General features: G+C 39.9%; 1 protein-coding gene across 2 annotated transcripts in view; it reads left to right on the top strand.

The window, feature by feature from the left end:
- HERC3 (HECT and RLD domain containing E3 ubiquitin protein ligase 3) overlaps window positions 1-12,079 on the top strand; it is a 141,702-nt gene extending 129,623 nt beyond the window's left edge. The window contains exons 23-25 of one of the 2 annotated variants that reach the window (XM_077142875.1): window positions 1,939-2,122; window positions 4,268-4,370; window positions 10,254-12,079. In XM_077142875.1, the coding sequence (XP_076998990.1) occupies window positions 1,939-2,122; window positions 4,268-4,370; window positions 10,254-10,462 (496 nt within the window). In that variant the 3' untranslated portion in view covers window positions 10,463-12,079. The remainder of the gene's footprint in view (window positions 1-1,938; window positions 2,123-4,267; window positions 4,371-10,253) is intronic. The other variant, XM_077142874.1, reaches the window with a different exon arrangement.
- Window positions 12,080-14,725: the final 2,646 nt, after the last annotated feature.

Genomic DNA, 14,725 nt, shown 5'->3' with positions numbered 1-14,725 from the left:
GAAAACCTTGAGTCTGATGGTCCTTTTATCCATGGTATGGACAGATGAGTGAAAAAATGACAAAAAAATAAATAAATAGGGTGGGCCATGGAGGCTCAGTAGACAGAGTTCTTGCCTGACATGTCGGAGACCCGGTTTGATTCCTAGTGCCTGCACATGCAAAAAAATAATAATAAAATAAATAAATAAATAACCAGGGAATAAGGATTAAAAAATTGAGGGGCAGATTTCATACTAGTGGTCAATGAGAGGGAAGGGTAAGGGATATGGAATGTATGAGTTTTTTCTTTTTTCTTTTTATTTATTTTTCTAGAGTGATGCAAAATGATCATTGTGATGAGTACACAACTATGTGATAATATTGTGAGCCATCGATTGTACACCATGTATGGGCTGTATGTGTGTGAAGATTTGTCAATACACATATATTTTTAAACAAGTCATATTCAAAACAGTTTAATTCTATCATTCACTCTGTTGACAATACCATAATTGTCTTACTATTTCAGATATGTAAAGAATAAAAGCAGCCTTGCATTTTCGTAAAATTTAAATATTTTTTAGCTGTCACCCATAGAGCAGAAATATACCAATTAAATAATATTGTAATGCTTCTTTTAAAAATTGGTGGATTTGGGGCCTGGGGGTATGTTGGAGTTCTTGGTATGGGGTTTGTATTAATTTTGCAACTGTACTATAAGTTTAATGTTATTTCAAAATAAAAAGTTAAAGGAAAAAACCTACTCACAAATGCTATCAAATTGTATTTAACATTCACAAACTTGGTTTTCACTCAACAAAACAGTGTTCTTCGAGATCTGTTAATTTTGATAAATATGAATCTAGTTAATTCCATTTATGTGGTCTGTGGTTTCTTTCACATGACTATTCCATCTTTTCTTTGTCCATTCTCATATTAATTGATATTTAGTTTTGTTTCCCTAGTTTTTCAGCATTATAAGAAATTGCTGCAGTAGACATCCCTGCCCTGTTCTTGTGCCCTCCTGTGAGATGCAGGCTGCGTTACTCATCTGGCAGTAGAGGAGTAGCTGGATCAAAGGGTGTTCCCATTTTCAACTTTTCTAGCTACTGATTTATTGTTCCCTAAATGGCTATCTTATTTTGCGGTTTACATCCCCACTGGCTGTGTTTGAGGTCCCCATTTCCCCACATCTTCACCATCATTGATATAATGTGAGTTTTAAACTTATGCCATTCTACTGGGTGCAGATGGTAAGTCACTGATGTCTTAATTTGCATAGGATTGATTATTTGTAAGATGGAGCCATTGCTTGAGCAAATTCTTTCCAGAAGTAAAGGGATTATAAAAAGCAGTTATAGAGAGTGGGCCACGGTGGCTCAGAAGACAGAGTTCTTGCCTGCCATGCCCGGAGACCTGTGGGTTTGATTCCCAGTGCCTGCTCATATGAAAAAAAAAAAAGGCAGTTATAGAAATTTACCTTTAAAAATAGGTGAAAGTTACAAATATCTAAGATGATTTAGTTGTATGTTCTGAAGAGAGGGAACATACCTAGAACTGTTATTTTAAGCATAAAAAGCCTTTCACTCATTTTTTCTAAACTAAATTTCTTTTTTTTAAACTAAATTTTAAACAGGACTATAAAAGAGATAAAGACAGGTACTTCTCAGGTAAACCAGTAGTATGGTTCTACCTACTTTGCCTCCTCCCGTTCCTGCCTGATCTGCCTGCTCCCAAATCACTGAGACACCTTGGTGGAATCCTCAGGCTGGGGGAAGGGCAGAGTGGAGACCCAGTAAACTACATGATGCCTTCGGATGGTCCTGGTGTAAGAAGAAGATGAAATTTAATTTTTCATAACAATTAACCTCTTTAACAATACTTTGTATAGCAGGGTATTACATACTCCACTTGACTTTGGGCTAAATATCTTCCTTTTTTCTTTGGTCTCCTGGCAGGCGGGAATTTGTGGATGCTTATGTTAATTATGTCTTCCAAATGTCAGTTCTTGAATGGTATACAGCCTTCTCCAGTGGCTTCTTAAAGGTGTGTGGCGGCAAAGTGCTTGAGCTCTTCCAGCCTTCAGAACTGAGGGCCATGATGGTGGGGAACAGCAACTATAATTGGGAGGAGCTAGAAGAGGTAAGCACACAAGATGATCTCTTTTAACTCTGGGGAAGCAGCCCCCTGATTTAGAGTGCCCAGAGCCTGGTCTCTTTCAAAATGTACTATAGTTAAGCATGATTTGGAGCCTCCTGCATCTCAGTACATATTTCTTCGTCTGAAATATAAATGGGAAAACTTCTTGCTTCTGGTTGCTCTCCCTGTCTTCTCTTTCCATTTGACTTTCACTCTGCTTATAATACACTTCAGTTACTTGGGTTAAAGCCTTAACCAATTCATTTGAACCACACCTTAATTAAGGTAACCTCATCAAAGGGTCCTATTTACAGTGGGTTTATACCCAGGGAGCGAGTTAAGATTAGGAACATGTTCCACAGGTGCACATGATTCCAAGCCACCACAGTCCACAACAGCCCAACAGACTGAAGCCATTTCAAAACAATGCTAAGTCCAGTGTCTCATCAAAATCAGTTTTGGATGTGGTCTGTCCTGGGGAAAAATACCAGTCCACTGGACCTGTGAGAGCTAAGAAAAAAATTATCTGCTTTCAATATACAAGGGAAGGACAGGCATAGGATAAACATTCCCATTCCAGAAGGGAAAAATCAGAAGGAAAACAGGTGTCTCATGAAGTCCAGAACCCATCAGGGAAAACCTCGTTAGATCTCAAGGTCTGAGAGCCATCTTTGACTTCATTCTTTGTCTTCTGGGCCTGATAGAACAGCAGCCCTACCCCTTCCAGTTGCTTACACAGAGGCCATGCTCTCCCCTAACTGTGCAGCCCAGGTCCCCCCATCTCAGAGGATTGGGGTGGTGACACTCTCCATGAATAATGGTGTGCAAGGCCTTTTCCCTCCAAGCACTGGGGCAGATGACTTTCTCCCTCCAAGTGGGGGCACAGACCTGCCCATTCCACTCACATGGGCAGGTCCACTCTTGACCTGAGATCTCTTGGGTCCAGACCTTGATTTCCATAGTTCTGCCCTTGAAGTTATTTTTCCTTAATGTTTCTTTACATACAAATTGTGCAAAAGCTTTGTTGGCCTTGAGTGCAGTTGTGGTTCAAACCTAAGATGATAGAACTTTCAACAAATCTTGCCTGGATAACTGTATTCCAATTCTAATTTCCACTGACATAGCTGGCTGGATTTATGTTTAGTCACACTTTCTTTAGCAAAGGGTTGTTCAGTTTCTCATATGACACTCTTTCATTTGCAGCAAGGGTGGGATGGGGAGATGGACATTTCCCCAAAGCTCAGGATGGTCCCTGATAGAACCACTGCTGGCCCTAGTCTCAGACAAAACATGCTATCAAGTTAGGCCAAAATTTTCCAGATTAATTGCTGGTTTCTTTGTATTTAACAGTTCAATCCTCAGTTTCTCTCTTTCAACTCTCATTTTACTATAAGCTACAAGGAGAAAGTAGGCTGCACCTTGGAAATCTCCTTAGCTAAATATCCAAGTTCATCACTTTCAATTTCTGCCATCCATCCAACATCAGAACTCAATTTCACCAGTTCTCTGCCACTTTATGACAAGGATCACCTTTCTTCCACTTTCCAAGGACACATTACCCAATTCCAAAGAAGTTTGCATTTTTTTTTAGGTATTTGTCATAGCAACATCCTATTTTCCAGTCCTAAAACTTTATTAATTTCCTAGCTGCTAAAACAAATACCAAACAATGAGTCAGCTTAAAGAGAGGACTGTATTGGCTCCTGGTTTTACAGGCTAAGAGACTTGCTTCTTTCTGGGGTTGGTATTTTCTGTCAGACAAACTTTGGGGTTCCTTGGCTTTTGTGTCACATGTCAATGCACATGACAGCATCTTCTTTCTCTTCTGGGCTCTGTTGACTTCCAGGTTCTGGCTGTGCCCCATAGCTTCTCTCTCCATCTGACTTTCACTCTGTTTATAAAGGACTTCAGTAAACTGGGTTTAAGACCAATCTGATTCAGTTGGGCCACACCTCAATTGAAGTGACATCATCAAAAGGCCCTGTTTACGATAGGTGTGCACACTCCACTTACAGGAATGGGTTAAGATTAAGAACATGTTTTTCTGAGGTGCATAATTCCAAGCCACCACAATATACAAATATCTACTTTCAATACTCTTTTTATTCTGCAAGGTATATTTCCTTTTCTTTTTTCTTCTTTGGACAGACTGCCATCTACAAGGGTGATTACTCAGCCACACATCCCACTGTGAAACTATTTTGGGAAACATTTCATGAGTTTCCATTGGAAAAGAAGAAGAAGTTTCTCTGTAAGTATCACTAATCTCAATGTGGTAATTGTTCCCATTTTAGTCTCACATATGGTTATAGGGTGACATGCTTCACAGGTAAGGGTCACTTCTTTAAATGGTAAAAAGTAAGTAATTACATATATGCTACACTTTTTATCTTAATTAAATCTTAGTGTATTAGTTAGGGTTCTCTAGAGAAACAGAACCAACAGGGAACACTTGCAAATATAAGATTTATGAAAGTGTCTCACGTGACCGTAGGAATGTAGAGTCCAAAATCCACAGGGCAGGCTGCGAAGCTGATGACTCCAATGGATGGCCTGGATGAACTCCACAGGAGAGGCTCACCAGCCAAAGCAGGAATGCAACCTGTCTCCTCTGAGTCCTCCTTAAAAGGCTTCCCATGATTACATTTAGCATCACTAATTGCAGAAGAAACGCCCCTTTGGCTGATTACAAATGGAATCAGCTGTGGATGCAGCTGAGGTGATCATGACCTAATCCTATGAAATGTCCTCATTGCAACAGACAGGCCAGCACTTGCCCAGTCAGATGAACAGGTACCACAACTTGGCCAAGTTGACACCTGTCCCTAACCATGACACTTAGGTAGAACATATATTGTTAATCCATATTTGTTGCCTATCAGGAAGGATGAATAAAAGGGAAAAAAGAACCATTTCACTGGTTTTCAATTGTTTTAAAAAAATACTAGTTATTTTATATTTAAGTGATTTCTTTAATTACTACATTTATAAAATCTGATCGTTTAGATCAACTTACCTTTTTTCTCTAGCCTTTTGAAGGTATTACCAAGTGTCCAATATAGGTGGAACTGAGAAAGTATGATTTGTAACAACTTTATTGAGAGTAATTCACATACAAGTCATCCATTTAAAGTGTGTAATTCAATAGTTTTTAGTATATTCACAGTCATGCACCCATCATCACAGTCCACTTAGAAAATGTTCATCTCTTTAAAAAGAAACCCTGTACTCACTAGCAGTCACTCCCCATTTCCTCCCCAAGCCCCCTCCTATCCCCAGCTCTAGGTATCCACTCATCTACTTTCTCTCTTTATGGATTTGCCTGGTCTGGATATTTCATATATATTGAATCATATAATATGTTGTCTTTTGTGACTGGCTGGAATGAAATTTGAAAGGGGTAATTCATTTGGAAGGGAAAACGAAGTCTGGTTTATACTAACAAATTCAGCCTTTTAAAAATAGTTGAACTCTTCTAGAATCACGCATGCGCATAGCCCTCAGTCTCATTTCCCAGCTCTGAGAAAGTGCTAACCTGCACAGCCGAGTCACATCTACCCCTAATCCACAAAGTCGTAACACTGACCTGCTGCCATAACGCTACGCATGTGCAAAAAGAGTCTCGTGCCTTAGACCAGTGCACACCGGGGTTATGCCCCCCTGACAGGTGCACCTGCACAGCTACATCATCCCTGGCCACTGGGCACCCATGTTCACAAGCATCAGTGTAACATCCCCAACCTGTGCCCATGCCTGTCCTGAAACAAATTACTGTACTGAGTGCCCCACCCCGTGTCCTGCTCCCTGCTGTACAACCATCCTGCAAGGCCTTACACTACTGAAAGAAATGAACTTCCAAAGTAAGTCAATTAAGATATTTACATGCAACAAAAACAGCAGAAGGTCACGGAGCATGTCACAATGCAAACAGATAGAGCCCAGCCTAATGACCAAATTAAGGCACCAGAGGAAACACAGACATTGCACCGGCTAATCAAAGATGTTCATGCAACTCTACTTAATAAAGTAAATGGAATAGCAAATGACATAGAGGAGATCAAGAAGACAGTAGAAAAGCACAAAGAGGAATTTGAAAGAATAAATAGAAAAATAGCAGAAATCACAGAGATTAAAGACTCTGTTGATCAAATAAAAAACATACTAGAGGCACACAACACCAGATTTGAAGAGACAGAAGAAAGAATAAGTGATATAGAGGACAGGATAATTGACTTTGAAGACTCAAAACAAGTGGCAAAAAAGATGGAAAAAATTGATTGGGAAATGCTAGACAAAGCAAAATGCACAAATATAAGAATCACTGGTGTCCCAGAAGGAGAAGAGAGAAATAAAGGGCTAGGAAGAGTACTTGAGGATATGATGGTGGAAAACTTCCCAGTCTTCATAAGGGACATAAATATACAAGTCAAAGAAGCCCGAAGAACTGCAGGCAGAATAAATCCAAATAGGCCCTCCCAAGGTACATACTAATCAGTCTGTCAGATGTTCAAGAGAAGCAGAAAATCCTGAAAGTGGCAAGAGAAAAACAATGTACTACATACAAGGGGAACCAAATAAGGCTGAGTAGAGACTATTAGCGCCCTGGAGGTGAGAAGACAGTGGTATGATATATTCAAGATCCTGAAAGAGAAAGACTTCCAGCCAAGAATTCTGTACCCAGCCAAATTTTCCCTCAAAATTGAGGAAGAGATTAAAGTTTTCACAGACAAAGAAGTTCTGAAAGAATTTGTCAACAAGAGACGAACCCTACAAGAAATACTAAAAGGAGTTCTGCTGGTTGAACAAAAAAGGCAAGAGAGGGAGGTCTGGAGGAGGGCACAGACTTGAAGAGTACCAGTAAGGGTAATTTAAAGAATACAAAGAGAAAGAGGGAAAAGAATAGATAGCCCTGACAAATAAAATAAAAAAACATAAAATGGTGGAATCAGGATTTCAGTATTAATATCACCATTTCAGTAATAACTTTGAATGTTAACAGACTAAATTTACCAATTAAAAGATGCAGATTGGCAGAATGGATTAAGAAACATAATCCAGCTATATGCTGCTTACAAGAGACTCATCTTATACACAAGGATACAGATAGATTGAAAATGAAAGGATGGAAAAAGATTTTCCACGCAAGTTGTAACCAAAAGAAAGCTGGAGTTGCTATAGTAATATCGGACAAACTAGGCTTTAAATGTAAAGACATCATAAGAGGCAAAGAAGGCTGCTACGAAAAGGAACGATGTCATGAGGCATGCAACGATGTGAATGAACATGTGGGACATTTGGTGAGACAAAATAAGCCAGAAACAAAAGAACAAGAATGGTATAGTCACCTTTAGAAAATGCTTATAAGAAAACAGGGTCCTAGATTGTAAGCTTTTAGAGCAGACACATTAAGTACAGAGTGGTGATTATTATTTTTTGGATTTTGAGAGGCTGTTTTTTATATATAACCTGATATTTAGAGATGAGAATGAAGCTGAGCAAGTTGGAGCTAAAGTAATTCAGATCTTAGGGGTAAGGAAGACAGTGTCTATATTTTAGAACCACACATACTCTTTGAGACCAATGGAGTAAAAGTTTATTTGATTTAAAACTGAAATTTTCTGTCGTACATAATCTAATTCAACCTATCTGTATAGCTCATTTGCACAGCTGAAACACAGGAAGCACAAAATAAGAAAGAGTTCCTTTAATCCTGTATAGATTATTTTAAGGTTTGGAACATCCTAGAGTATATTAAGCAGATAATCAAAAAGTATTGTCAGAGTCCCTGGAGGGAGGGGAGAAAGACAAACTGTACCATCAGGTAATCCCCTGATACTGTATTAAACTTTAAGGGCTGCCCAAATCAATAGGCTATGCCCTTGATCATGAGGTTTACTCTTGTGAAGCTTATGTAGGTAGCAGGGAAGTTTAGACTACCTATAGGCATGTCCAAGAGTTACTTCTGGAGGACCTCTGTTGTTGCTCAGATGTGGCCTCAGTCTCTCTAAGCCCAACTCTGCAAGTAAAATCATTGCCCTCCCCCCTGCATGGGATATGACTTCCAAGGGTGAAAGTCTCCTTGGCGACATGGGAGATGACACCCAGGGATGAATCCAGACTGGTACCGTGTGATCAACAATTCCATCCTGACCAAAGGGGGAAAAGAAGTGTAATTAATAAAGTATCAGTGGCAGAGAGAGTTCAAATAGAGTCGAGAGGCTACTCTTGGGGTTGCTGTTACACAAGCTTCAGGCAGACCTTGCTACCTATCATAACCTGCCAACCCCCAACCAGGACCGTTCCAGTCAATCCTAAAGAACACCTAGGGCAATATGTAAGATTCCACAAGGCTTCCAGGTACTGGAGTAACTTGCCAGAAACCTACAACCTCCAGATGAGTTCCTGGTCTAGATGAGTCATGAAACCTAGCCCAGTCTCTCCAGAACATCAGATAGTTCCATCTCCCTACCTCATATTAGTGACAGACCCTTCCAATATAAAACATTTTGAATTACCATAGCCACACACAACCCTAAAGAGAGGTATAGAAAGATCAAAGGTGATAGTGAAGTTATACAGAGAAGATAGGATTCAACAAATGAATATGAACGCCGAATCCTTAAATTGATAGTTCTTTTAGTCTCCAGTATTTTAGAGCAGGTAGAAGTAGAAACCTAAAATTGTAATATTGTAACCCGTGTCGAAGTCTGAAATATGTTCTACAACTAATTGTGGTGCTGTGCTTTGAAATTTATAGCTTTTTTGTGTATATGTTATTGTTCCCAAAAAAGAAGGTGATGATAAAAATGTATTTTAAGCCCTCTAGCCTCCTATATTCTGGAGCAGCTAGAAGGAAAAATATGAAAGGATTGTATGGTAGCCCATGACAAACTCTGGGATCTGTCCTCTAACCACTTTTTGAAGAGTGCTTTGAAAACTATTGCTTTTTTATTTCTTTGCTTTGTATACATGTTATACTATACAATAAAAACGTTGAAAAAAAGTTAGAAAAAAAAATCATTGAACTCTTTCTCTATTTGTGCCAGTATTTAGCCAGGGTCAGAGATTAGCCAATGAATAGTATAGAATTTTTAGCCATTTAAAACCAACAGGCAAGATTTAAAAGACAGTGTTCTGATTTATAAGAATGAGCATTTATTATTAATATAAGACTTACCTGCAGATTATACTAGTTATATGGAACAAGAATGAGAGGAAAGCTGATGGAACACAAGAATTCTTAAGAAATAGAGCCCTGCTTCTCCTCTGCCCAGTTACATTGGTGACTGGGTATGGCATACGAGTAGAATGACAGGTTCAATTTTGCCACATGATCTTTTAGGTCTGTGACACCCTTAAGAAAAACCAGCTTTTGGTACAGAGGTTTCCCTTATTCCCTGGAAGAAGGTTTTTTTTGTTTGTTTGTTTTCCCTGTCCAGAAACCATTTGAATTATGGAAATTTTTAACTCTAGGGATTTTGGCAAGAATGTTCAAATACTGTGGCCTCAGATAATGTCAGTTTTTTTAAAGTGCTCCTTAACTAATGATTTTATTGTAGCATTATTCAGTAGTTCAACTAGAAGAAGGTTATTCAGCACTAGAAAATGGAGAAACAGTTGGGCCTCTTAATTTCATTTTTTTTTGCCAAGTCACAGAGTATGTCCCAAGAGTAAAATGTGTAATGTAATGTCACTATCAGAGCTTCTGGTTCTGAAACAAATGGAGGATCATGGAAAGGAAAGCAAATGGACCCCAAATAAAAATTCAGAAACCAGAGAGCTTCGTGCAAGTATCAGAGACTGGAGGAAATAGGAAACCTTGATGTCATGTAGACTTCAGTTTTCTTCCTGTTTTCCCCCTGAGTCTGGCTCCTCGTTTCCTGTACCAATAATTCCTTTCTTTGCTGATTTCATAAAGGCTCAGGAAATTTAAAAGAGCATAAATTTGATTAAGAGCATTTTTGATTTGAGGGCATTCTTGACCATGATTCCACTGGATCCTGATGGCACATAAAGTAATTGTACTTCTCATGTGAGCCACAGGGGGTCATTGCTCCCTCTCTGTTCCCAGGGTCACTTAGAGAACTCTCCTTTTCCCGGCTTAGCAGTTAATGCCATTTTCCTTTCTTCCCAGTGTTCCTGACAGGCAGCGATCGGATCCCCATCTACGGCATGGCGAGTCTGCAGATTGTCATCCAGTCCACCGCCAGCGGGGAGGACTACTTACCGGTGGCCCACACTTGCTACAACCTTCTGGACCTCCCCAAGTACAGCAGCAAAGAGATCCTGAGTGCCCGCCTGACCCAGGCCCTCGACAACTATGAGGGCTTTAGTTTAGCCTGAGGCTGCTCAGCCTGCCCCAGATTTCCCTTCCTTCCTCAGTGTCTGCATTGAGGCCTATACAGAAAATCGTGGGGAGTGATTTCTATTTTTTTATTGCATAAGTGGGTTGGGACTTTTGGATCCTGAACCTGGTTAATGTGTTTTCTGGAATTGTAAATGGTTAAACAACCTTTTTGAAAAATCAGGGGTTTGGGGATTAGGGTGAAAAATTGGCTCTTGTATGGGAGGCATTCTTTTGCTTTTGTTTTTTAACCACACTACCCAGTGTTCCTTGAATATGTTGCACTCTGCTGCAGAAATGGCAGTGGATCCTAAAGCTCTCATTTCCTAAATGTCTCTGCCAGCCCTGATCTTTCCTTACAGTGCTTCTTGTCCTTCTCTTAACTTCTCATTCCTCTGTAAGAATTATTTTTACTGATCTGTCCTTTCTTACCTGCGCATGCAGTATGTCTCCTTTTTCTGAAGGCTTGAACTGTGCTTGGCTTGTCTCAGCCCTGCTCCAACCCAAAGGAGGAAAGGGCTACTTCAGAAACTCCCCATTTCAGAAAACTGAGTTTGGGTCCATTACTTTGGTTGGATCCTTGGGAATTTATTGGCACCTTTTATGAATGCATCTTGTTATTAAAAAATAAATAAATAAATAAAAGTCTGGAGGGAAAAGCAATCCTCCCACTCCCGGGCCTACTTCCCGGACCTCCTTAGAGTTGCAGCTGAGCCTGGTCTTCTTTGGTAGCTCAGCCCTGTCCCTTGGACAGTAAGGTGAGGTGACAGGCCTCCTACCCTTTCTATTATCTCACTTTTGGAGCAGGTTGCATTAAATTTTAGAAGAGCATCTTCTCCTAGAAGAGTGAAAAAAATAAATGTCTTGTCACTTTTCCTAACTATCACTTTATATTCCTTACCACATTTTTTTCCCTTGTTTTCTTTTCTTACTCCCTACTTTATTTTCCTTTCTTCTTTACTTCGTCCTATTCTTTGTTATTTAACTTTCCTCTCCGTTCCTCTCCTTCTAGTGGGTGCATGCAGTCTTTTTTTTTTTTATTTCTATTTAAATTGCAAAATTTCTACTCAGATTTTTTTTTCCTCTTGTCTAATTGCTAAGACTTAAGGACATTATTATGGAAATTTTGTTTATCAGATTTGAATGTTTGTTTACAATGGGATTTTAGGGGGCTAGTGTTTAAATCAAATATATGCATCTCAAAAATAATGAACATGCTCAACTTTCCTCATCATGGAATTAGAAAATTCTACATAAATAAAGAATCCATGTCAGCCTAATTTTAAATTCCTAGGAACTAGAGAAAAGATTTATTTATATAAAATGAAGTATTTAAGAACTGTGATACAGAATCAAATCTCAATGAAGGATTGTAGATTTTTGCTTTTTCCTTTTGAGTTTTTAAACTTATTCCAATTGCTAAATTGGTAGTTTTTCAGTCTTTATAATACAAGATAAAAAAAGATACAGTTATAAGAAATGTTTATTTTCTATGTGCGTGCATATAGTTCAATATTATGCAATAAATTTGGTGTTTTAACTTAAAACTGTTTCTTTTTATACTTGCAGAATGGTTAGCTTGTTTCCAATAGAGGCATTAGGTCATATCCCCAAATAATTGACAGAAGATAAAATTTGGTTCCTACCATAAGAAAGCAGAAACGGGGTACTAGAGAAAAAATGGAGGAGAAAGGGGTGGAACTCAGGGTAAGGGAGGTGGCATTGAGGATGAACAGGATTTCTAAAGCTTGTGGTGGGTGAAGACATTTCTCATGAAAGGAAGGCCTTATAATGTAGGAGTTGGGAGCATATTTAAGGAAGGGTCAGGATTAGTTTGATGGAAGCCTCAGAGGGCATAGGAGAATAATGGTAAATAAAAAAGTTCTTGGGGTAGATATGGAGGCAGCAAAATGGCCTGAGCCTGATTTTGTGAAGCTACATGTGGTTGGAATACAATAGAAGAATTAGAACAATAAAGACCAAGGCAGAAAAACAGTGATGGCGGCAGTGAAAATAGAAAAGTATGCATGAACAGGAGAGATGGGAAGACATGAGCCAAGGCAATTGGAGCCTTAAGGGAAAAGGAGAAATTAAAGGTGAATCAGAGACTTCTTAATCTAATGATTGATGCTCCTTCATCTCACTTACTCAAACCAAAAAAGGGCTTGAAACACAGCTAAGAAAAAACTTCTATCAACAAACTTGTAAAGTAAGTACCATGGACAGGCAACAAATTTTGACTGAGGCTGCCTTGTGGCCAAATAAAAAGACTTATCATGAAATGGCAGATAACTTCCCTGACCACACATCTGTCAAGATAGCACAGCAAGCTTTAGGTTGCTGCCAGTGTGCAGTTCGGTAATTGTGGAGCTGAAGTAATGGCCAGGTCTGCAGTTGTCATGTCATCCACAGTGGGTCTCCAGTGGAGCTGGGCTGTGGCTGATGAGGGTATCTGTTGCATTTAATGGTCAGGGGTTAGGTAATGTTCTCTTCTAATGTGGTTGAGATAGTGGGATGTGCACCAGAGCACATGCTGGGGGAAGGGTCCATCCCAGTGTAGAGCTCTTTGGACCTGTACTAGTAACAACCTCTCCTATGGATTTGCTGATCTAGGTTTTGATGTTTTATTTCCTTCCCAAAGTAAAGGACCGTGTACTCCCTTTAGTTTTGTGTGGTACTGAGGAAATGAGTTGAGATGTCAGTTTTCTGCCTTGGAGTGGCTGGAGGTTTGGCAGGTTGCACAATCACATGGTCTTCAGATCTTTTAAAAGCTGATTTTCTGGCACCTAATCCCATGAGGGTTGGAGACAATCTGGAATAATTATTGATTCAGCTCCCACTGGCATTGAATTTCCTGAGAAACTTGAGAATTTTTCAAAATACCGCACATACACAACTCAGGTGAAGCCAAACACCAAACCAGGTTAGCCTTTTATGGTTACCTTTTCTTTAGTATTAGGAGAAAAAGGGTAATGAGCAGGTTCAGAAATAACCCTGGTTCCCACTGGGTCATGAGGCTGGCGCTCCTGAGGGAGAAGGTCAGTAGCAAGTGCCAAGTAGGTTCTGGCTCGTCCCACCAGGCCAGGCCTCTACTGCCAAAGGCTTAAGTTAAAAATGGGTCTCCTGACCTTTCCCGCCTGGGCATTTTGGGGAGCTCAGATGTTTGTGAACCAGGCTGAAGGACTCTCAAGTTCATGCCACTGGCAGATTGGAGAGGACACCAGAAATTTCTGAGGTAATGTGCGACAGGGGAGAGGCTTCAATATAGTGAAATGATTCAGTGAGACTGGGAATGCATTTAAATCCCGAGACTGAGGGCCAGCCAGAAACGAGAGCACCAGCACCTCCCGTTTGCTCACCGTGGGGTGACAGGGCACAGAGGGATCCCAGGTACTTTCCTAGTTTCAGCCTTGGCCACAGGCTTGATGAAACTTAGTATGCTAATTAGGAGCTTGCCAAATTCAGAGCAATGCTCCTCCCTAGGGAAGGCTTAATTTTTATTTGTTTAAAAATACACCCTAAGACAGAAATTTCAGGTCACCAAGTGACCTAGAAATAAGTCCAAAGATTATACTGCTCCTTCACCACACAGATCTCAGACTTTTCCGGATTGTCTTCAGCTGCCATCTCAGTTCATTCTTTTTACTTGTCTGAACAGATTTAGACCTCCCAAAATTTGGGGGGAGAAGTGGACTTGTGAGAGGCTATGTGAGAGGCTATGTGAGAGAAGGCATTTAGTAAGCAAAGCCCATTCCTAGAAAGGGACAGCTCAGGTTTTGATATGATTTGTTTGAGATTATCACTAACAGTCATAATTTATGTCATGTTTTCCCCGAGAGAATGGGTCAGTGTCCCCATGAATTCTTTCTCGCCCTGTTAGCATGAACTTGTGCTTAAAGTGCTGGAGATAAATTTGAACTTATACCAACATTATGGTGTGAGATGGTGATGATGGGGAAAAATAATTCTAGGAAATACAGCTCTTTTTTTCTTTTTGCAGGGATTCAAAATGTCTTGCTGGACTTCAGGATAGAGAGTTTCTTTGCCTTGCTGCTGCTAATAAGCTCACCCCCACTCCCACCGTCTATTGGGGGTTTACTGTGTGCTTACTTTATATTCATCCAAGTAAATTCCCATCATAACCCAATATGGTGGATAAATTATCACTCCTATGTTTCAGGAAAAGAAAAGGATGCTTAGGGAGGATGAGTAGTGGACGCAGATCATAGAGCTCAGGGCCTAAGCGTTGGTGTTGCCAAACT

The sequence above is a fragment of the Tamandua tetradactyla genome, chromosome 24, assembly GCF_023851605.1.
Source record: "Tamandua tetradactyla isolate mTamTet1 chromosome 24, mTamTet1.pri, whole genome shotgun sequence".
Taxonomy (NCBI): domain Eukaryota; kingdom Metazoa; phylum Chordata; class Mammalia; order Pilosa; family Myrmecophagidae; genus Tamandua; species Tamandua tetradactyla.
The sequence above is the reverse complement of the archived record's forward strand: the minus strand, read 5'-3'. Positions and strand labels throughout refer to the sequence as shown.